The sequence below is a fragment of the Mobula birostris genome, chromosome 9 (assembly GCF_030028105.1).
Source record: "Mobula birostris isolate sMobBir1 chromosome 9, sMobBir1.hap1, whole genome shotgun sequence".
NCBI classification, from domain to species: Eukaryota; Metazoa; Chordata; class Chondrichthyes; order Myliobatiformes; family Myliobatidae; genus Mobula; species Mobula birostris.
In genome coordinates, this window is record NC_092378.1 from 12,661,200 (window position 1) to 12,686,277 (window position 25,078).

A 25,078-nucleotide genomic window follows, 5' to 3' on the forward strand; every position below is an offset into this window, starting at 1 on the left:
TGAAGCTGCAGTACAGCACAAGTACTGATGCAGCTTGATAGCACTAAACTAATTTTTCATGAGCTATGTTTGTTCAGTGGGAACTGAGAGTCAACATAGAGCAAAACTTTTTCCTCATCCAGTTCCCTAGCTGCATGTCGATCTGCTAATATATCTAGTTTTTCAACAACTTCATAGAATTAGAAAATTAATGAAATCACGCGGCTAATGAGGTAAGTGCCTCTGTGTGCTGTTCTCTGTAAACATGACAAATGGAGGTGTCTACAAAAAACATTTTATGTCGAAAGTTAAAGTAATGACTTTAGAAAGGATGACTGCAATAACTATTCTAGCGTGTGATTTTACTCTGTGCAGTCTATTCCTGGTGCTGTTCACGGGTAATTAAATGTAGATATTCTTGAGCCTATTTCTGTATAACATTAGAAGTGGAAGCTGAAGTACAATGCACAGTCCCTTAAGGATGTTCCACCACTCAATTTGAACATGGCTGAGTTTTGACGTGAGTTTCATTTCTCTATCCTGTCTCCTTGATTTCCATGGTGTTCAAAAATCTATTCATCCTAGTTTTCCAGAGAAATGCCCCAGTTACATATTTAACTGCTAATATTTCTCCGCATAATCATCAGGAAGCTCTGTACTTCTGTCACACCATGCATGATTGTGGAAGCCCTGAACTTTCCCTGAGGTCATATATGGGATTACCATAAGCAACATTCCCTCTAATTTTTTTTAGAGTTGTGCAAACCAACCATTGCTCTGAGCAGGAAATTTTTGCACAGCCTGAAAACTGTGTGGCACTTTAATAACATATTAAATAAAATATGAGCTGTACAGCAAGAAAGGCTATGTGCGTGGGAACATTTCAGTTACTGCGCGGACATGCACCATGCAGCTAGAGGGAACAGGAACCATGACAGTATAGGATCTAGGAACAGAATTAGGCTATTCACAGCATCAGGTCTGCTCTGCCATTGCATCATGGCTGATTTATTATCCCTCTCAACTCTTTCTTCTCCCCATATCCTTTGACGCACTTTCTCATCAAGAGCCTATCAAACTCAGCTTTAAATATACCCAATGACTTGGCCTCTACAGCTGCCTGTGGCAATAAATTCCAAAGATTCACCCTGCCCCCTCCCTCGGCTAAAGAAATTCCTCCTCATCTCTGTTCTAAATGGACATCCCTCTATTCTGAGACTGTGTCCTCTGGTCCTAAACTCACCCACTATATGAAACGTCCCCTCCACATTCACTCTATCTTGGCCTTTCAAAATTCGATAGGTTTCAATGAGATCCCCCCTCATTCTTCTACACCAGCAAGTACAGGCCTAAAGCCATCAAACTCTCCTAACACATTAACCTCCTCTGGACCGTGTCCAACGTCAGCACATTTTGCTTAGATAAGGAGCCCAAAACTGCTCACAACATTCCAAGTGTGGTATGAACAATGCCTTATAAAGCCTCAGCATTAATATCCTTGACTTAATGGCCTAGTGCTCTCAAAATGAATGCTAACATTGCACTTGCCTTCCTTATCACTGACTCAAAATGCAAGTTAACCTCCCTGTTAATACTCCCTGTTTCCTCAATGCTACCTGCACCTATCTTCATATCATCCACAAACTTGGCCACAAATCCACTAGTCCCATCATCCAAATAACTAACATATAATGTGAACAGAAATGATCCCAGCACTGTCCCTGTGGATTACACTAGCTACTAGCAGCTAACCAGAAAAGGCACTCTTTTCTTCCTGCCAGTCAGCCAATCTTGTATCCGTGCTAGTATCTTTCACGTAATGCTATAGGCTCTTATCTTGTTAGGCAAACTCACGGGTGGCACCTTGTTAAAGGCCTTCTGAAAATCCAAGTAAACACAATTCTTTGTCTATTTTGCCTGCTAGTTCCTCAAAAAATTGCAACAGATTTGTCAGGCAACATTTCCCCTGAAGGAACCCATGTTGATATTAGCCTGTTTCACCATGCGCCTTCTATTACCCCAAAAGCCTCATCCTTAATACATAATAATGGACCTTAGCATCTTCTCAACTACATTTGTCCTTTAATATTCTATTTTCTGCCTCCCCCCACTTCTTAAAGAGTGCAATGACATTTGCCATTTCCAGTCCACCGGAATCATTCCAGAATCTAGTGATTCTTAAAAGATCACTACTAATATCCTCACAAACTTTTTATCTACCATTTTCAGAACTCTGGAGTGTAATCCATCTGGTCCAGATAACCTATTTATCTTCAGACCTTTCAGCTTCCCAAAAACTTTCTCCTTAGTAATAGCAACTACACTGACTTCTGCCCGACATTCTCGAACTTCTGCCATGCTGCTAGTTTCTTCCTCAGTGAAGACTGATGCAAACTACTTATTGAATGCGTCTGCTATTTCTTTGTCCCCATTACTACCTCTCCAGTTCATTTCCCAGTGGTCCAATATCTACTCTTGCCTCTCTTTTACTCTTTATATATCTGAAAGAAAACATTTGATATCCTCTTCTATATTACAGGCTAACTTACCTTGATTTCATCTTTTCGCTCCTCATGGCTTTTTTTTGGGTTGTCTTCTGTTGGTTTTTTAAAGCTTCCCAATTTTCTATCTTCCCACTAATTTTTGCCATATTATATGCCTAAGTTTTGCTTTTATGCTGTCTTGACTTCCCTTCTCGGCTATGGTTGTGACACCTTCTCTTTATAATACTTTTCCTTCTGGTTGAATTAATCCTGAACCTTCTGAATTGCTCCTAGAAACTCCAGCTAGTGCTGTTCTTTCATCATCCCTGTTAGTGCCCCTTCAAATCATCTTTGGCCAACTGCTCCCTCATGCCTCTGAAATTCTACTTACTCCACTGTAATATTGATACATCTGACTTTAGGTAAAAACTGCTGGGTGAATTCTATCATATTATGATCACTGACTCCTAAGGTTTCCTTATCTTAAGCTCCCTAATGAAATCAGGTTTATTACACAACACTCAATCCAGAATTGCTCAACCACAAGCAGCTCTAGCCACTTTACTCCAACCAAAGACATTTTGTAGGATTTCTACAAATTCCCACTCTTGCAGTCCAGCACCAATCTGATTTTCCCAATCTACCTGCATATTTAAATTCCCAATGACTATTGTAACATTGCCCTTTTCACATGCCATTTTTATCTCCAATCATTACTTGTACCCCACAATCTGGCTAATTTTTGGAGACTGATATATAACTCCCATCAGGGTCTTTTTAACTTGCAGTTTCTTAACTCTACCCACAAGGACTCTACATCTTATGTCATTCTTTCCAAGGATTTGGTTTCATTTTTCCCAACAAAGCCACCCCACCCCTCTACCTACCTGCCCACCTTTTTGATATAATGTGCATTCTTAGATGTTGAGCTCCCCACTACGACCTTCTTTCAGCCACAACTCAGTGATGCCAACAACACCATACCTACCTCTAACTGCAGTATAAGATCATCAACCTTATTCCGTATACTGTGTGCATTCAAATGTAACATCTTCAGTCCTAGTTTCATATTCTTACAGCATCAGAGCAGAGCAGATCAGTATCAGGATTTTGCTTCATTTCACATTCCTCCATCTTTCCTCCTCTAAATCCATGCGTAATCCCTCATCTCCTCCTCTCTCTCATTCAGCTCTGTATTAAATATATCGATATGATTCTCTTCTATAATAGTAAGTTCCACGTTCTCACCACACATCTGGTGAAGATTGTTTTGACTTCAGTATGAAATTTCTTAGTGGCAAGCCTCTTCCTCACAAATGATAACATTAGTCCCTCACCTTTTTTTTCAAAACCTTTGAGAAGTATACAAACCTCTGTCAGGTCACCTCTTTGCCTAGCTTTCTTAAGAACTAATCTGTTAATGTTTTGCTGACTTCTAAATACCATTGTATCCATCCTTATACATTCTCTCCACAGTCTAAGTATGGTCTAACCAAGGTTCAATGCAAGTTTACCATCGCTTCACATCATAATTGTGTAAACATCTGATGTGATGACTACTAGCTTTAGACTGTCCAGCCAGGAGAAACAATCTCTCAGCATCTCTTAAGGCAAGTTCTTAAGAAGTTTCAAAAATTTATAATGATGGATCTTCAAACTGAAAACATTGCTTTTCTCTCCACAGATGCTACCTGACTTGGTGAGTATTTTCAATATTTCCTTATTTATTTCTAAAATAGTTTTGTACATCTTAAAGCAATAAAAGTATAGAAGATCACTTGGAAATATTTAATTCAATGTACTACATTCATGATTCTTCAGAAAACTAGCCAAGATCTGCCAAGGTTAGCAGATTCTTTCAAATTTTAATTCAGGTAATGAGGATATGCACTGTTTCAATGTACTTGATAAATAGTTGCTCCTCAAGATTGATCTTTCCATCAGTTGTGAATGGTAGCAAATTGAATACCAGTGTAACACACACAAAATTTTGAAGGGCCTCAGCAGGCTGGGCAGCATCTACGGAAATGAATAAACAGTCAATGTTTTGGGCCAAGACCCTTCATCAGGACTCATTATTAAATGCTGGTGAGTGCTGTCACAACAATAATCTTTCACTCAACATCAGTAAGAGCAAGGACTTAATTGTGGACTTCAGGAACAGGATGTTGATGGAATACACACCAGTCTCATTACAGGATCAGCAGTAGAAAGGGTGAGCAGTTTCAAGTTCCTGGGTATCAACATAGACTTGAGTGGCGGGGGTAGAAACACGCCTCTACCAAAGGAGGTGTAAGACGCTCCTTCCTTCCACTAGATTGCAGGTCACTCTTGGGCAAGGTGTAGCACCTGCTTAGCGCACCCCTCCCCCGATCAGGGTCACATGAACCCATAGAAACAAGTGTTGGATGGTCGTGTAAGCAACTGGTTCATATCACAAGTTCTGGTCATGTGGTCATTGGATCCAGGCGGACAGTCTCTGAGTATTGATCATGGCTGGGTCCACCCGTCTCATAAAGACACTGCCCTGAAGAAGGCAATGGCAAAACACTTCTGCAGAAAAATTTGCCAAGAACAATCATGGTCATGGGAAGACAATGATCGCCCACGTCATACAGCATAACATATAATGAAAATTATATATAGATATATACATATAAGTTTTGTGTGTGTGTATATATATATATATATGTATGTATGTATATGTATACATACACACACACACACACACAGTCATACACACATATATATATTTATATTTATTTGTGTGTGGAAGTATATATTTCTTATTGTAATTTATATATTTTATGTCTTGCACTGTAATTCTATGGCAAAACAATAAATGTCATGACATGTTATTTGTCAGTGATATTAAATTTGATTCAGATTCTCAAACGTCGACTGTACTTCTTTCCATTGATGCTGCCTGGCCTGCTGAGTCCCTCCAGCATCCTGTTGTGTTGCTCTCATTTCCAGCATCTGCAAATTTTCTCTTGTTTCTGATTCTCATTTCTCCTTCAAATACTTATCAACCTATTGTGCTTTTCATTCTTACAGAAAACTGCTGTTCTTTTTGCAGAGATTGAAGTAGATTAATGTTTTGTAAGTAAAGGAATGTATCAACATTTCCGTTAAGGTTTACAATAAACTACAGATTTATGAAATATTTTTAAGTGCAAGTTAGTCATAAGTGAAATAGTTTTCAATAATATTGTTACACCCACTCCAGACACTGACTCTGAATGAAAGATTTTTCTTTGCAGGAAATGGTTAATTTTGCCACTGAAATTTCATCAGAAGACAGGCAAGCTACAAAAATGTGGAGTATATCATTTTCTTTCTTTATGGCGGCAGAGCACTTACTCCAACCTGACCTTCACGGTGCTCTGCAAGGTCACTTGGATCAAGTAGGCATGTTTTTATTAAAATGCTTTAGCACACTTGACATTCAAGTTAAATTAGGCACAAAAGGATACTGAATTACTGCACGATGCTGCAGCTTTTAATGGGTTTGGAAGCCTACCACATAGAAGTGTTAACCTCTTACATCTTTTTTGTTAAGGAGTGTGCTTATTTTTGCTCTGATCTGTGTCAGACAACAAAATCTGCAGTGCTAACAAGCCTGCTGGAAATGCATTCCATGATGCAAGGAAACGAGCTAACCTGAGCATGTGGGCAGCATTGAAGACAACATCAAACTCAGTGCTGTCCAGGTCGGCTGCCTTCTCTGCCATCTCTGCAGCTTCCACCAGGCGAGACGCCTCCAACAAAAACTGACCTATCAGAAGACACAAAAATACAACTATTATTATTTCTTCAATGCAGGGAACAATTAAAAGGACTGGAAAACTGAACTGTTTCTCAATGATAAGTCTGGCTTGCTGGCACTAAAATATAGCAGAAATCTACTTGGACTGGAATCATTTCCAGGAGTTCCTTATTTGCCCGGCCTGGCATCAGCTGTTCTTCACCTCACAGAAGTCTGAAGTAGAACATATGAAGTTCAAATCCCATTCCAGAAATAAGCATAATCATCTTGGCTGATTCACCAAATCATCTGGCTGTGATGCACTGTGTGAAAAATTGCACTTCAGGGATGTTACACCAAGAGTACTCTTGTGGACATTAAAGATCTAACACCATTGTTTTGAGATTGAGCAAGGAAATCAAAAATTGTAATCAATTTAATATTTATTCTTCCCTCAACACCACTTATCATATTGCTGTACAGATATCAATGGTTGTATTTATTACCTTACAGCAGTGACTAACTTTCAAAGCCTATTGCTGCAAAGCGCTTTAAAAAGTCTTAAAAGGGACATAAATTATCCCATAAAAATGCATGCCATTTTTTTTTTTTAGTAATGCCTCCTTTGCACTTCATTTGGAGTACTGCGAGCAGTTTTGGACCCAATATCTTAAAAAACGATGTGTTGAGTTTGAAGTGCGTCCAGAGGGGGTTTACGAGAATGTTCCCCAGAATGAAGGAGTTAATGTATGAGGAGCGTATAGTGGCTCTGGGCCAGTACTCACTGGAATTTTGAAGAATGATGGGACATTTCGTTGAAACCTGCCGAATATTGAAATGCTTAGACAGAGTGGATGTGGAGAGGATATTTCAAATAGTTGGAGCTTAGGACCAGAGGGCATAGCGACAGAATAGAAAGTGATCTCTTAAGAACAGAGATGAGAAGGAATTTCTTTAGCTTGAGGATGGTGAATAAGTGAAATTCATTGCCACAGGTGGCTGTGAAAGCCATATCATCGGGTATACTTGAAGTGGAGGATGATAGATTCTTTATTAGAAAGGGTGTCAAAGATTACAGGGAGAAGGCAGGAGAATAGGGTTGAAGGGGATAATAAATCAACCATGATGGAATAGCAAAGCAGACGCAATGGGCCTAATTTTGCTTGAATGACTTCTGGTCAAATATATGGTTATGAGTTCAGAATGTGTTCTCTTGTATTCTACAGTCATGAAGTGGTATTAAATACACAACAATTTAATGGTGCTACTTTAGGTTCCAAACTCAATGGAGGCAAATCTGATGGCAGACAACCTTCTCCCTACAGGGAGAAGGCAGGAGAATGGAGTTGAGGGGGAAAATAAATCAGCCGTGATTGAATGGCGGGGCAGACTTGAGCCAAATTCTGTTCTTATGCCTTAAGGTCTTTACTATCCTTATACAGCCGAAGAAGTCAGAACCAGGAATAGAAATCTCTGTGCTGGTTACCACATTTCAGAATTTAGTACCTATGACTTTGTTTCATTGAAAACATTTAGTTCTTTGGGTTTTACAAGCAATGGGTATTCCATTAAGCTTTTTTTAAAGTGAAACATCTCGCTAAAAGGCATTTTATTCATCTGGGAAATGTTGTTTACCCAGTTTCTCTACTCTTTCTGTGGAAGTTGATGAAAGAGAAACCCTAAGGAGCTCATGGTCTCATGCAGACTACAAGGTAAAAACTACTAAATAATTCACTTTGAAATTGGATATATTCATATTACAAATAAATTTGCATTCATCTCCAGTTATTAGATTTGATTCCATAACAACTTCACCAGTTCAGTATTTTTATTTACTCTTCATATTAATGCCTAAAAAATTAGAACAAACAAAGACTTTTTTATGTCCCACCTAATTTAATTTCCAAGGAAAACACAAGCTGAATGAAAATTAAAGACCTAGTATATGGATTTCAAAGTTTGTGAATTTTGTACTGGCACACCTGTAATGCACAGAGGTCACCAGAAATGCACATCACTGTGCCGTGAACATCTAGAACACCTGCCTGGGATTTGCATTTGCTTTCAGGTAGCCTCTGCCAACTCTACGCCTCATCTACTGTGAGCAATGCTTCTGTGGGACTAACAGGGACATCCCTGAGCAGGTGTCCAACTTGTTCGGACAGCCCAACCCAAGTAAGTGCCATTGAGAGTGTTAGGGGGCAGAAGTAAGCGCAGTTGCTATTACTAAGTAGAAGGTGCTTGGGTAGATAATTCACCTGAACCAGATGGACTACATCCCAGAGTTTATAAAAGAGGTAGCTGAAGAGACTGTGGAGGCATTAGTAATGAACTTTCAAGGATCACTAGTTACTGGAACTTACTTATTTATTGTGATACAGTGCGCGATAGGCCCTTCCAGCCCTTTGAGCTGTGCAGCCTAGCAACCCCCAATCTAACCCCAGCCTAATCTCATGACGATGACCAATTAACCTACAAACCAGTACATCTCTGGGAAACCAGAGCACCCAGAGGAAACCCACACAGTCCATAAGACCATAAGACAAAGGAGCAGGTCGGCCATTCAGCCCATCGAGTCTGCTCCGCCATTTTATCATGAGCTGATCCATTCTCCCATTTAGTCCCACTCCCCCGACTCCCCGACTTCTCACCATAACCTTTGATGCCCTGGCTACTCAGATATCTATCAATCTCTGCCTTAAATACACCCAATGATTTGGCCTCCACTGCCGCCCGTGGCAACAAATTCCATAGATTCACCGCCCTCTGGATAAAAAAATTTCTTCGCATCTCTGTTCTGAATAGGTGCCCTTCAATCCTTAAGTTATGCCCTCTCGTACTAGACTCCCCCATCATGGGAAACAACTTTGCCACATCCACTCTGTCCATGCCTTTCAACATTCGAAATGCTTCTATGAGGTCTTCCCTCATTCTGCTAAACTCCAAGAAATACAGTCCAAGAGCGGACAAACACGGTCACTCAGTCACAGGGAGAATATTTTTGGTTCTACAATAAACCAGGCTAGTGGGGAATATTCAGTCACATGCCTGACATAGCTTGATGCTGGTGAAAAGGCTTTGGGGAGTCAGCTGACTCACTTGTTCCAGGATATCCAGATTTGGTCTATCTTACTAGCAATAGCATCCATGTCACTACCAGTAGATTTTAGAAACGACAGTAAACATGCAGAAGGATTAGGGACCTGACCAAAAGTAAGACTGCTGAACAAAAGTTTGACTTTATTCCTGCTGTTAATAACTATTGCTACGCACCTATTGGCGGCTAATCTTATTTGCCACACCTATGTGTTGTCAAAATCTTACTGAATGCTGGTGTGGACTGTTTCATCAGCCCTCTTTCAGAGAATGAAATGTAAACTCTCAGCTGACATGCTATGCAGTACTTACAGATGTGTATTCTCAGCCACTAGTTCTCAATAGTCTTGTTGTACAGAAGAGATAATAAACCAAGTTTCAGTTCATAAACTATCCCATGGGACCAAGTAAAAAAAAGATTTCCCAAGAGTTAATACTGGTTTCCTTATTAAAACATCTCCCTTACCCAACATTTCTACTGTGGGAAAACAGTTCCATGCCCAGACTGCATTTCGGTAAATCTGTTCCATCATTGAGCACATCTACATGAAGCGTTACCACAGGAAAGCATCATGGACCCCCACCACACAGGAAATGCTCTCTCTTCACTGCTGCCATCAGAAAGAAGGTACAGGAAGCTCAGGACTCACACCACCAGGTTCAGGAACGACTATCCCTCAACCATCAGACTCTTGAACCAAAAGGGATAACCGCACTCATCTTCATTGACGTGTTCCCACAACCTATAGATTCACTTTCAAGGACTTTTCCTCTCAAGTTCTCAATATTTATGCTTATTTATGTGTTATTATTATTTCTTTTTTTAAAAATTTGCACAGCTTTCTGTCTTGAACAGAAGACAAATTGGTTGCACACTGGTTGAACAAAAGACAAATTGTCTTTCATTGACTCTATTATGGTTATTACTCCATTATGGATTTACTGCAAGAAAATTAATCTCCAGGTTGTACATGGTGATATATATGTGCTTTGATAATAAATTTACGTTGAACTTTGAATCTGTTATTTTTTTCGTGAAAGCTTGCAGTGCTCAAATTAGTTAAGTTTCTGACAATAGACCAGGGACCATGTTATTCATTGTTTGCAACAACTTTTAAGTATTGAGGTTATAAAAGGTGGTGGATGATAAACAGACAATGTCTCGTGTCGAGACCCTTCTTCACAACCATTCCCCTCCATAGATGTTCCCTGACTTGCAGGATTCCTCCAGCACTTTGTGTGTGTTGCTCAAGATTTTGTAACATCTGCAGAACTTCTTGTGTTTATGGTGTATAATAGAAGTGATTTTTAATGTATGATACTGAATAATTTAAAATATAAAGCCCAAGAAATTTCATGGAAATGCAAATAACTGGAAGATACACCAAGTGCTTTTCTTTAATCAGAATCAGAATCAGCTTTAATATCATCGGCATATGTCGTGAAATTTGTTGTTATGCGACAGCAGTACATTGCAATACATTGTAAAAACCGTAAATGACGTGTGCATTTATATATACACACACACACACACACACACACACACACACACACACAGTATTCATGGGTTCAATGTCCATTCAGAAATCATATGGAAGAGGGGTAGAAGCTGTTCCTGAATCGTTCAGTGTGTGCCTTTAGGCTTCTGTACCTCCCCAGTGGTTGCAATGAGAAGAGGGCATGTCCTGGGTGAACAAAAAAATCCTCCCTCCATTCTTTCAATAGGCAGAAAATTATTTCATTTTTGATAAGAACAATTTTTCTGACAGAAGTGAAGCTCAGAAACTTGACAGTTTTAGGTTCTTTATCTAAGAAAGAATGTGCTGGCATTGGAGATGGTCCAGAAGGTGTTCACCAAAATGATGCCCGGAAGAAGAAGGTTAGCATAGGTAGAGGGTTTGATGGCTCTGAGCCTCGACTTGCAGGAGCTTAGAATAATGTGGGACCTCACTGAAACCTGTCAAATATTGAAAGACCTAGATAAAGTGAACGTGTAGAGGATGTTTCCTATAGTGGGGGAGTCCAGGACTAGAGGACACACACTCAGAATAGAAGGACATTCCTTTAGAATAGAGATGAGAAGGAATTTCTTTAGTCAGAGGATAGTGAAACTGTGGAATTCATTGACACTGATTGCTGTGGAAGCCAAGTCACTGGGTATATTTAAAGCAAGGGTTAATAGGTTCTCGATTAGTAAGGGTGTCAAGGATTACAGGGAGATGGTAGGAGAATGGGGCTGAGAGAGAAAATAAATCAGCCATGATGGAATAGCAGAGCAAACTTGATGGGCCAAATGGTCTAATTCTTCCCCTATGTCTTATGATCTTCTGGAAAGATATGTGGTAGTGAATTCAGAGTATGTTCCCTTGTGTTCTACAGTCATGAAGTGGTATTATTAAATACACAACAACATAACGGTGTTATTTTATATTTTAAACTCAATGGGTCCAAATCTGATGGCAGCAACCTTCATGTGCTGTATTTTATTCCTGGAATTGACTGTGCCCAAACTGTTTATAATCATAGTTCAAGAGGAAAAGTTCAAAGAGTGAGCTGCTAGAAGTTTCAGAGGTTCTGTTTAAATAGTAATCAGGGCTTTTCTTTCCCTAAATCAGTAAAGTTTTAAACAAATAGGTTCTCCCGTTGGAATTTCCCAGCTGAGTTTCAGACCATGTGTGGCACGCAGTATGTCCTTCAATCCGGCTCGATCCAATCTATAAACACATGTGCAATCTTTGGAATTTTGATGGATATTGGTAGTATTAAAAATAAACTAAAAGGCTATACTTTATTATTTTTATTATCATTTAAGGGTAAGTGGCTTTATTAATTTATGTCTCATTCCTGATCCCGGGCCATGTGCCAATTGTGGCTCAAAGTGCTATTCTAAACCAGCTGCTAACAAATATACAGGAGTAGTCCAAGTGTGATTTGATCCTGCTGCTATGCAGTTCACTCCCGCAAATAAACCCGAAACCAGATACTCAACAGAATGGGTGGGGGGGGTGGAAATGGAGACAGGAAGGGGTCAAAACTCCAGTTCACTATTTACACATGGTGAAAACATCAGTATGCCAATGTATTCTGGTGCATACATTTACAGTGGAACAGCTTTATCACATTAAATAGCACCCAAAACTGCCTTATAATCCCTTTAATGAGATGTTAGAGGCACTGCTGAAGATAAGTCTAAACATTAATTCACTCTCAGAATGTTAAAACGTGCTTTTAAATATTATTCTTCATTGATTTGATCGAAAGAATGTAACAAGAGGTTGGCTTTATTTCCCAAAAAAATAAAAGGATTTTAGCATTATTTTTTATAAAAATTACTGATAGAACCTCATTAAACACTATGGATGCATCTGTTTCTAATTTTCCTTCTGTAAATCCAATAAGTACTGGTACAACCAATACTCAAACTTATATCAATGACCTATATTGCAATGGCATGTTAAAGTAACTGATTTTAATCAAGTGCAGTTTATTGGTAGGATTTCAATTATTGGACTGGGCACAATTAAGTTGTTCATACTGCAACATGTATCATGAATGGTGCCAAACAGATGTCCCTCTGTTAATTGAAGAATTCAGAGGGTTATCGCCCACAAACCCCCCCCCCAATAATGACAGAGAAAACATTTGCCAGCACTTTAGACAAACGTTGCAAGTTGGTGATGCATATCAACTGTCTTGGAAGTCAAGCTTCAGCAAATGTTATTCACTTCTCAAGATATTAAAAAAAGGCTTAGTGTAAGAGATACAGCAATATTCAAAGTCCCTCGCAATAAACTGGTTACCGAGCAAACATTTTGTGCACCTGCTGTGCCCAGTCTTCTAACTAGGCTTTACAAAACAACTTAAACATTGGTATGAATGCAATGAAATGAGGCAACAATCCCCAAGCATTGTCTACTAAAGGCAGAATAAAACCAATCCAGCCAATTATCACTAAGGTCTACAGTCTATCATCAGCAACACATTGGGAGGGATTGTTGACAGAATTATCAAGCAAAATTCATAATTTACTCATCCATGCACATTTATTGCTCTTTGAGCTAAATGCAGAAAGCCCTGAGCAACATCCAGAGTTAGGCCACTAATATTTATGCTACATGAGCAACAAGTAATGGCTATCTTCAACAAATTATTGTAAAGCAACTTCCTCTTGACATTCAATGGCATTACAATCACACCAAATGTCCCATTATCAACTTCCACAGAGCTAACTTTAGCCAGAAACTTAAACGGACAAGTCACATTAAAATCAGTAGGAAGGTATGTAAACTGCGTGTTCTCTTGCAAATGATTTTGCTCTCATCTTCCAAGGTTTTCCACTATCTACAAATTATGAACTAAGTGCGGGATGGAGTTCTGATCAGGATGGCAGTGGCTAAAATCACACTTAAGCTGTGGGGCAAACAGCACATCACGTGAGCATCCATTCTTTCTGGCTGCTCTGGGCTTAGTGTGATAACTGAGACTGTGGCTATAGGCCTGATCCGGCTGCTCCGGGCTTCAGGTTTATGGATTCAATTTCGCTCTGAATGCTGTTGCTTGCTTTAGTGTTTGCAGGATTTGTTTTTTTTTCCCCTCTCTGTCTGTGCAATAGATGTTGGTCTTTTTTGAAAATTGGATTCTTTCGAGTTTTTTGTTCTGTGCTTGCCTATATGAAGTTGAATCTCAAGGTGGTATAATTTATACGTACTTTGAGCTTTGAACAATGCCTCACTCTCACTGTTGCCTGGACTAGCTTAAGGATATACTTCCCTCCAACACAGCACCCCAACTTAGAAGTAAATTGCCACTCCATCTTTGGGATGAAGAGCTAGAACACCCTATCCAACAGCATTGCTGGAGTACATGCAGCGCACGAAATGCAGCAAGTTAGAGGAGATTCAAAGCCACTTTCTGAAGAGCACTGGCTTGTGATACAATCTGAATACCAAAGGTTCAGAGCTGAGGAAAGATGAATGAGGTTTTTAAGTTGTAATGATTCAGTTCATGCATTATATTGCCATAGACTTTAATTTAATTGAAGTAAGTTGCTAATGCAATACAAAATTAACTTAACATAGAACTACATAATAAAAGGAATGCTGCTCCCCCAGTGTTCTGGTAAATATTTATCAAAGTCACTAAGATTAATTGATCATTTAGCACAAAGCATCATATTGATTCTGGGAAGATTCATGCGTATATCGAATGCCATGCATAAACTGGACATCTTGTCACTTGCAGTGTTTAAGTAACTATATTTCTAAAATATTTTATTGATCATAAACCCCTTGAAATTTCCTGAGGTAAGTGAAAGGACCAAAATAAAATCAAGTTTTTATTTATTTACTAAGGCTGAAAGAAGAGCAGGCAGTTCTTAATTGATGCCTTGACCCAATATTTGTTTCTCAATAATCATTTTGTGTACATTAGCTGATCATCTATATTACTGTTCTGCAATTTCACATTAATTTATTGATGTAAAACCTGTGGTATCCTAACAAAGGCATTAAAACCATTTTTTCTCTAAAACTAGGGGGCATGTTAAACAACACATGAAGGACTCACCATAATGCATGTAGCAATTTCCTTTGCTTGGATCTAGCTGGATGGAACGCAAAAAGTACTTTTCAGCCTCTTCTTTCCTGCCCTTTGAATCAACAACAAAATATTAATTCAGTAAAAGGCTTGAATATATCACTTCTTTCAATTTCGCCAAAACAAATACACTGGCAAATTTCATTTCATAATGTCAATAATATGAATTAATGTATTTATGATACACACCTTATTAAAAAAATGCTAAAATTCTATTCTGTAAGTGTTAAAACAGTCACCCATCAACATTTCTATTTGCACAAACTCTACAACTGAGTGAATAAATGTTCTCTCTATATTATCCGTCTGAGATAGCAACTGTTTGTAGATTCCTTTCCCAATCACTAGTCATCATGAATTGGAAATACATTGCCATCCCTTCATTGTCACTCATTCTAAATCCTGGAACTCCATCCATCGCAGCACTTTACCTGAAGAACTGGCACAGTTAAGGAATGTCACCCAATACCACTTTCTCAAGGATAATTAGGGATGGGCAAAAAAATGTTGGCATTAACTGAAATGCTCACATCCCAAAAATACGATAAAAAGAATCGAGGCTTCACTGTTATAATTTAATCCTGGAGCAGATGATGTGCTCAAGCCTGGAATAATGCCTTTCAGTTGCCAGATCTCTGGTATGACTGAGAATTAAGGGATGGTAATACATTACTAATGTACAATTCCTAATATCTAGGAAGGGAATTTACAAACAGTTGGAAACTTTGTCAGCTCCATCATGAGCACTAGCCTCTGTAGTATCCACAACATCTTCAGGGAATGATGCTTCAAAAAGGTGGTGTCCATTATTAAGGACCCCCATCACCCAGGACACACCATGTTCTCATTGCTACCATCAGGAAGGAGGTTCAGAAGCCTGAAGACACACACTCAGCAATTCAGGAGCAGCTTCTTCCCCTCTGCCATTCAACTTCTGAATGGATATTGAACCCATGAACACGACCTCACTACTTTTGTTATTTCTATTTTTGTACTACTTATTTAACTACTTAATATTTACTTACTGTAATTCACATTTTTTATATTATTATGTATTGCATTGTACTGCTGCTACAAAGTCAACAAATTTCACGACAAATGCCAGTGACAGTAAACCTGATTTTGACTCCGATTCTGATTCTTATTATCAATGGCAAATGATTTTGTAGTACAGTCGACCTTCACTAATCCAACTACCTGTAATCCGTTTCCTTCGATAATCCAGCACTGATTATGCTTAATGCGATCCTTCTGTAATTTGGCATTTTCACTAATACGGCACTTCTCAGGTCCCAATGGTGCTGGATTAGTGAAGGTTGACCTGTACTTGTGACAGGGTCATCTTAAATGAGGATACATAACTATTAAATATAAAATACATTAGAAAAAGTAGTATCTTCACTGCTCCAATTAATACACCAGATATTTCATCATACAGCAAGTCCCAGATCATCCTGTCATAGTTCATTCATAGTCATACTTTATTGATCCCAGGGGAAATTGGTTTTTGTTACAGTTGCACCATAAATAATAAAGTAATAGAAATAGTAATAGTAATATTACCATTTATTAATAGTAAATAGTAATAGTCATAGAAATAATAAATAGTAATAGAATAGTAATAGAAAATAGTAATAAATAGTTAAATAGTAATATGTAAATTATGCCAGTAAATTATGAAATGTCCAGGACCAGCCTATCGGCTCAGTGTCTGACCCCTCAAGGGAGGAGTTGTAAAGTTTGATGGCTACAAGCAGGAATGACTTCTTATGACACTCTGTGCTGCATCTCGGAGGAATGAGTCTCTGGCTGAATGTACTCCTGCGCCCACCCAGTACATTAAGTAGTGGATGGGAGACATTGACCAAGATGGCATGCAACTTAGACAGCATCCTCTTTTCAGGCACCACCGTGAGAGAGTCCAGTTCCATCCCCACAACATCATTGGCCTTACGAATGAGTTTGTTGATTCTGTTGGCGTCTGCTACCCTCAGCCTACTGCCCCAGCACACAACAGCAAACATGATCGCACTGGCCACCACAGACTCGGAGAACATCCTCAGCATCGTCCGGCAGATGTTAAAGGACCTCAGTCTCCTCAGGAAATAGAGACGGCTCTGACCCTTCTTGTAGACAGCCGCAGTGTTCTTAGACCAGTCCAGTTTATTGTCAATTCGTATCCCCAGGTATTTGTAGATATTTTAAGATACATGTTTTTCTCAAGAAAAATGAAGTTCAGTGCATGATTTTAACCACATAGCTAAACGTTTCTGGGAAGAGATCATCTACCATAAGAAAGCTAAGTGTTAAATGAAGGAAAGTTCTATAAGAAAATGAACAAAACAACATTTAAACTTCAAACATTACACAACATAATTCACCCTATTTTTATATTGAAAGGATATTCTCCAGAATCTTGGATCCTCTAGTGGATTCAGCCAACTCCATCACAGGTAATGTCCTCCCAACTACTGAACACATCTACATGAAACGCTGTCATCGGAAAGCAGCATCCATCATCAGGGATCCCCACCACCCAGGACATACTCTCTTCTTGTTGCTACCATCAGGAAGAAGGTACAAGAATCTCAGGACTCACACCACCAGGTTCAAAAACAGTTACTACTCTCCAGCCATCAAACTCGAACAAATGCGGATAACTTCCCTCAACTTCACTTGCCCCAACATTGAAATGTTCCCACAACCAACGGACTCACTTTCAAGGACTCTTCATCTCGTGTCCTCAATACTTATTGCTCTATCTATTTATACTTGCGTTGGCACAGTTTGTTGTCTTCTGCACTCTGGCTGAATGCCCTAGTTTGGTGGTCTTTCTTTGATTCTGTTATAGTTACTATTCTATAGATTTGCTGAGGACACCAACAAGTAAGTGGATCTCAGAGTTGTATATGGTGACGTATATGTACTTTGATGATAAAAATTTACTTTGTACTTTGTAATTTTGGTGACAGTGTCTGGTGGTTCTGAAGGAAATCGTCAGTGTTCAGTCACCTTGATGGAAATAAGCAACGAATTTCAGAGGCTTAATAAGTGATAAAGATTCCGTAACTGTCACTACACTCCGTCAAGACCAGTCTGACTGAGATTGTTCATCAGTACTCTGGGGAAATCACCTCCACAATATTACACTAGGTCAAGTCTGACACTGAATGTAAGACAATGTTTACCTTGTTGGGGATCTATAACACTTGGAATGAGAAAACAGAGTTTGTTTTTCCAATAACTGACCATAAGTTTAATACCTATAAAATAAGTTCTAATTTATAGCCGTAGAAACAGGGTGCCTGCCCCCAGCACATCCCCTACACAAGTGATGCATTTCACTGTATGTTTTGATGTACATGTGACAAATAAAAATTATTTTTACCTTTATAAACATAGAACATGGAAACAGGCCATTTGGGCCCATTATGTTCACAATGACCAGGGGTGCCTATACATACTAATTACACCATTCAGCATTTGGTCCGTACCCTAGATGGTTCCAGTGCTTAACCAGATGATTTTAAATACTGTCAGCAAATCTGCTTCCACCACACTCTTAAGCATTGCCTGGGTGATAAAAGTCCCCCTTCTTCAAACATTTACCCTTTTCCTTAAATTGATGCCTCCAGTATTATTCAACTCTGAGAAGGAGAATAGATTTCCAAAGCTCACCCTGTCTCTCCCCCTCATCATTAACCTCCTCCTCTCCAGAGAAAATAGACAGAGCCTCTCCAGCTTCTGTTGATATTTTTTTTTAATTGAGATAGAGCACGGAATAGGCTCCTCTAGCCTTTTGAGCCACTCCACACAGCAATCCCACGATTTAATCCCAGCCTAATCATGGGACAATTTACAATGACCAATTAACCTACCAACTGGACTGTGGGAGGAAACTAGACTACCTGGAGGAATCCCATGCGATCACGGAGAGAACATACAGGCAGCGGTGGGAATTGATCCCAGATCACCAGTACAGTAAAGCATGGTGCTAACCACTATGCTACTGTCCTGCCCCAACGTATTTCCTCAGTTACTTCCTCCTAACTGAAATGTTTCACCTGAAGCAACATCCTGGTGGATCTCCTCTGCACCCTCTCCGGTATTACCACAGCACTCCTAGCATTTTAATGCAATTTTATTAATTTTTTCAACAGTTTTGGTATTATTTTCATCAATTTTAATACCTGTTAAAAGTCTGAAGATCAGAAACTTTTAAAAACTGCTAAGGAGCCTAGCCACTTTGACAGAAGTCCCCACTTCCACCCCACCAGCTTTGTCAACTTCAACAGACATTGGCGGCATTGGTGAGATGGGGCACAGTTGTACACAGCCAACTTGTTATCTGCGTTTGGCTGCCTGAATCAACATGTTTGTGCCAGGTAGACTAAACCTCTGAATCTAATCCAGTTCAGTGAAGGTGGGTGGCAATTCTAGGCAGCAGACAGGGTCCAGCAAAACCCAGCACAAATGTACTTACCTTTTACAATGTACTTCAAGAACTGGTTCCCTAAACCTTCAAGACCTAAGTAAATCTGCCGTAGTATTACTTGTTTGTTCATTACATGCCATGTCTTTCCATGACCATGATTGTTCTTGGCATATTGTTCTACAGAAGGGGTTTGCCATTGCTTTCTTCTAGGCAATGTCTTTACAAAACAGGTGACCCCCACCATTATCAATACTCTTCTATGATTGCCTGGTAGCCGCATAACCAGGACTTGTGATAGGCACAAGCTGCTCATCTGACCGTCCACCACTTGCCCCCATGGCTCCATGTGACCCAGATCAGTGGTGGTGTTGGGGAGGTGCTACACTTTGCCCAAGGGTGGCCTGTTGGCTAGCAGAGGGAAGGAGAACCTTACACTTCCGCTGGTAGAGGCGTACCTTCACCCCGCCAGCCAGTAGCGTTACCAGTGCTTCAATAACACTGTGAGCTGTGACTTAGGAAACATAAGGAGACAATTATATCCTTAAGCCTCCCACCATTTGAGAGTTAAACTGAACCACCATTTAGTTCACATATAGATATATAAGCAGTAAGATATCAATAGCAAAGTAAACAGTAAAGAGCATGAGAACCACAAGTATTGTGCGCCTAAGTATTTTTAAACATGTGTTTTAATTAACTTTATTTATTATTTTAATTCTACAATGATTTTAACTTTGCAAAGTGTATCATCTTAAAAAATGGTTCATAACAAATAAATCAGGATAATTAATTATTACATAGTAAAATTATCAGTGTGTAAGGATTTATGCAGTACTGTATGGTGTAATGCTTGTTTAAATGTGAGATGTTTAAATGAGTTCTACTGCATCATATTGATGGATTTGCCTTGTACAGATTATTATGTATTTTATACACTGTAGCTATAAACAGACTCAATTATACAATTGGTACATATGGTCATAAATCAGCACCAAACAGAATTTGACAGATTTAGAATAAGTACATTCTCTTTGCTGAAATAGGGAATTCTAAATGCAATTTGTGTGCAAAATAAAAGCTAAAATTGCCAAACAGAAAAAACAACTCTTTCTCTTTTAAAGATTTCTTGCTGAACAATGGAAATGTGACGCATCACTGCTACATCCAACAAGGCACACAGCCCAAACTGAAGCAAAAATTCCTTCATCCTCAAGGTACCTTAGTGAACAGTGTGAGATCTGTTGTTTAATATTCATTAAGTATTCTAAGATTTGAGGCTAAAAGATGAACTTTTGAAATCTTTGCCTGTGGATTTATGCTCAATATAAACTTAAATTAAACTGACTTCATTTCATTCATAGTCTTGGTCTACAATGCTGTCAGGAAGTTCAATGCTTAGTGCTGTGATAATTAGTTTATTTGTCTACCTGCACAGATACTACTCAAAAATATGTATCTTTGGGTTATTATTATATTTTAGAGCAATAAAGGAGAACACTTTTTTTTGAAGTGTGTGTGTGTGTGTGTAGCTTGCACAGGAAACAGTGAATTAAGCCTGACATGACTCACAGCCAAACCAAAATAATAAACGAGGCAGTGAGGTCATATCTTTGGTTTCCTAGTTCTGCTGCAATGTTATTATTCCTCACTGTGAAAGTAGAACCCAATAATACTTGATTAGCTAACTTTCAGACAAGTCTACCCGTTCGGGTGGCGTTAAAGATCCCCCAGCGCCATTGAAAGAGAGTTCTCTTGGTGTCTGGCCAAACAATCAGCCCTCTAGCAACACATAAAAAAACAGATGATCTGGCTATTTGTTTTATTGTTGATTGTGTTCTAATTGGCTACCTCATTTCTTACATAGTTGTAACAGTATCTTCAGAGTATTTATTGACTGTAAAATGTGCTCTTGGATATCCTAATCTTGAGGAAGCCAATTTTTTTCTATCATTCTTTGCATTCTTCATTTTCATATTGCAATTTCATAATTACAATTCTCTCAGCAATTGAGCCCAACATAAATCTGGGATGCTGTCTGTGTTTATAACTACAAGTTCCAAGAAAAGAAAATAGAATAGATTTATGGAAATGAAATCATGTTTGATTAATTTCTGGGAGTTCTTAGAGGATGTGAATTGCAGCAATCTAGCACGAAAGGTTGTTGGATCTGCAGATATTGATCCAGTGGTTCTTCAGAAGTCAAGAGTGAGGCATAAAACTTGCTGGTTACAGCCATTTTAATAAGTGCTACACGAACAAAGAATTAACAAAGTAAAGAAGGCTAACAAAAAGAAGCTGTGGCCATCTCATACTCAGACTAGAAATAAACAACGTTCCAGTCAAAACTATTAACCTATTAAATAGTTAGATTCAAGTGGGGTGACATTCGCTACATGAAAACTGAGAAGCTTCTAGAAAAAATGCAGAATCAGCTATACAGGTTTCCCCGGCTATCCAAAGGTAGAACGTTCCTATGAAACGGTTCATAAGCCAGAATGTCGTAAAGTGAATAAGCAATTACCATTTATTAATATGGGAAAAATTTTTGAGCATTCCCAGACCCAAAAAATAACCTATAAAATCATGACAAATTACACATAAAACCTAAAATAACAGTAACATATAGTAAAAGCAGGAATGATATGATAAATACACAGCCTATATAAAGTAGAAATACTTTCCTGCAGCACTGTCTAGCACAGCAAAAATCTCACAGAAGCGCTCTAGGCAGAAACACGGCGCAAGCGCTCTCAGCAGAAGCACTCTCTCCAGTAACCTTTAACCTATGAAGCTACCAAATCATACCAAGTAACACATAAAAATATACAACCTATATAAAGTAGAAATAATGTATGTACAGTGTAGTTTCACTTACTAGAATTGGGAAGACTCCAATAAATTGCAGTTTTGTCACAGTTAAACACTTGCTTATACAAATAACAGCCTGACGCAATTGGCAATTGCCTCTGATCTGGGCCGACATTTATGTGCCGGGCGGCACCTAATTAATTAGCTTGTTTATTTCAGCTTTTTTCTTAAAGATGTGCTGGGTGCGTTCCGACTACCGCTGCACCGCTGCATTCTTCGCTGCAATGTATCGGTCCACGGCCTGGAGGTTGGGGACCACTGCTTAAACTATGAAGCTGCCCTCACCTCAGAAACTGATCAAACCACCCATGTCTACCTTTAAATTCCACTTTCATCACCATCATCCAGTGCTTTCTGTTTCAGCTTATTAACAAGACTGACTGATTTCTCCTTAAGTATAAGAAAACTTAATGGAACACCACGCTTTGTACACCCATCAATCCACTCAAGCAACAGACTTTCTATTTTATCCATTATCGGATGCTGACTAAGAGAGACCACTTTGCTACGAGCAGAACCAACAGTAACATCGGCAGCTTTCAAAATTCTTTCTCTCTACGTATAAATAGTGAAAATGGTGTACGCAGGCAAGTTCAACGCGCAGACAATGTCGTTGCTTCGTTTACCACAATCAAAATGCTTAATTAAGTGTAACACCCTTACGAGCTCTTTTAGGCTTTTCCAATACCTTAGAGCTCATCTTGCTAACGGATGCCCGAAATAAATCGAGATAAAGCACGTGTTTAAGCAAAGCCGGCTAGAATGCAGTTCCGGGGGAGGAGCTTGGCTGCTCGGGCGCACACTGCCTTTTTTCGTAACAGTGAAAACATCTTCTGTTAGCGAAAGCAGGTAACTAATGTAGGTCTTTCATAACAGCGAGGTGTCGTAAAGCGAACGTTTGGAAAACGGGGGCCACCTGTACCAGAAAATTAACTGAACACTTACACATATCGTTCGTTCACTATGTGCCGTGTCATGACATAGGCGATCATGGTCATTCCATGGCCATGTTTGTTCCTGGTGAATTTTTCTGCAGAAGTGGTATGTTATTGCCTTCTTTTGGGCAATGTCTTTGCAAGACAGGTGACCCCAGCCATTATCAGTACTCTTCAGAGATTGTCTACCTGGCATCAGTGGTCGCTTAACCAGGACTTGTGATATGCACCAGCTGTTCATACGACCATCCACCACCTGCTCCCACGGCTTCACATGACCCTGATCATGGGTGCTGAGGAGCTAAGCAGGTGCTACACCTTGTCCAAGGGTGACCTGCAGGAGAGCGGAGTGATGGCGTGACCATAAGGCTATAAGATACAGGAGCAGAATTAGACCATTTGGCCCATGGAGTCTGCACTGCCAGTTCATCGTGGCTGAACCAGTTTTCTTCTCAGCCCCAGTCTCCTGCCTTCTCCCCGAATCCCTTCATGCCCTGACTATTCAAGAATCTATCAACCTCTGCCTTACGTGTACATAAACACTTGGTCTCCACAGCTGCCCGTGGCAAAGAATTCCACAGATTCACTACTCTCTGGCTAAAGAAATTCCTCCTCCTCTCCATTCTAAAAGGACGCCGCTCTATTCTGAGGCTGTGAACTCTGGTCTTAGACTCTCCCACTATAGAAAACATCCTCTCCACATCCACTCTATCAAGGCCTTTCACCATTTGATAGGTTTCAATGAGGTCACCCCTCATTCTTCTGAATTCCAGTGAATACAAGCCCAGGACAATCAGACACTCTTCATATGACAAGCCCTTCAATCCAGGAATCATTTTCATGAACCTCCTTTGAACCCTTGCCAGCTTCACCACATCCTTTATAAGATAAGGGGCCCAAACCTGCTCACAATACTCCAAGTGAGGCATCACCAGTGCGTTATAAAGTTTCAACATTACATCCTCCCTTTTATATTCTAGTCACCTTGAAATGAATGCTGACATTACATTTATCTTTCTCACCACCGACTCGACCTGCAAACTGACCTTTAGGGAATCCTGCACAAGGACCCCCAAGTCCCTTCGCATCTCAGTTTTGTTGAATTTTCTCTCCATTTAGAAATAGTCAACCTTTTCATTTCTTCTACCAAAGTGTATGACTATACACTTCCCGACACTGTATTCCACCTGCTATTTCTTTGCCCATTTCCCTAATCTGTCTAAGTCCTTCTGTAGCCTCTCTCTGCTTCCTCAAAACTACCTGCCCCTCCACCTATCTTCATGTCACCTGCAAACTTTGCAACAAAGCCACCAATTCCATTTTCCTAATCATTGACATATAACATAAAAAGAATTAGTCCCAACAGAGACCACTCCCCCCCCCCGTGAACACCACTAGTCACTGGCAGCCAAACAGAAGAGGCTCTCTTTATTCCCACTCTTTGCCTCCTGCCAATCAGCCACTGCTTCATCCATGCTAGAATCTTTCCTGTCATACTATGGGGTTGTAGCTTGTTTTGCAGCCTCCTGTGTGGCACCTTGTCAAAAGCCTTCTGAAAATCCTAGTACACAACATCAACAAATTCTCCTTTGCTCATCCTGCTTGCTATTTCTTCAAAGAGTTCCAACAGATTTGTCAGGCAAGATTTTCCTGTGTGGAAGCCATGCTGACTATTTGATCATGTGCCTCCAGTTAACCTTAAAAATTAACCAACATCTTCCCAGCCACCGAGGTCAGACTAACTGGCCTATAGTTTCCTTTCTTCTGTCTCTCTCCATCTTGAAGAGTGGAGTGACATTTCCAATTTTTCAATCTTCCAGAACCATTCCAGAATCTAATGATTCTTGATAGAACATTGCTAATGCCTCCACTATCTCTTCAGCCACCTCTTTCAGAGCCCTGAGGCGTACACCATCTGGTCCAGGTGACTTATCTAACT

General features: G+C 39.6%; 1 protein-coding gene across 3 annotated transcripts in view; it reads right to left on the minus strand.

Moving 5' to 3' along the window:
• The window catches only part of tmtc2b (transmembrane O-mannosyltransferase targeting cadherins 2b), a 224,486-nt gene that overhangs the window by 25,114 nt on the left and 174,294 nt on the right, over window positions 1–25,078 (minus strand). For all 3 annotated transcript variants that reach the window (XM_072269329.1, XM_072269330.1, XM_072269331.1), the window contains 2 exons: window positions 14,872–14,953; window positions 6,126–6,240 (listed from right to left, as the gene is read on the minus strand). In XM_072269329.1, coding sequence (XP_072125430.1) covers window positions 6,126–6,240; window positions 14,872–14,953 — 197 coding nt within the window. The remainder of the gene's footprint in view (window positions 1–6,125; window positions 6,241–14,871; window positions 14,954–25,078) is intronic.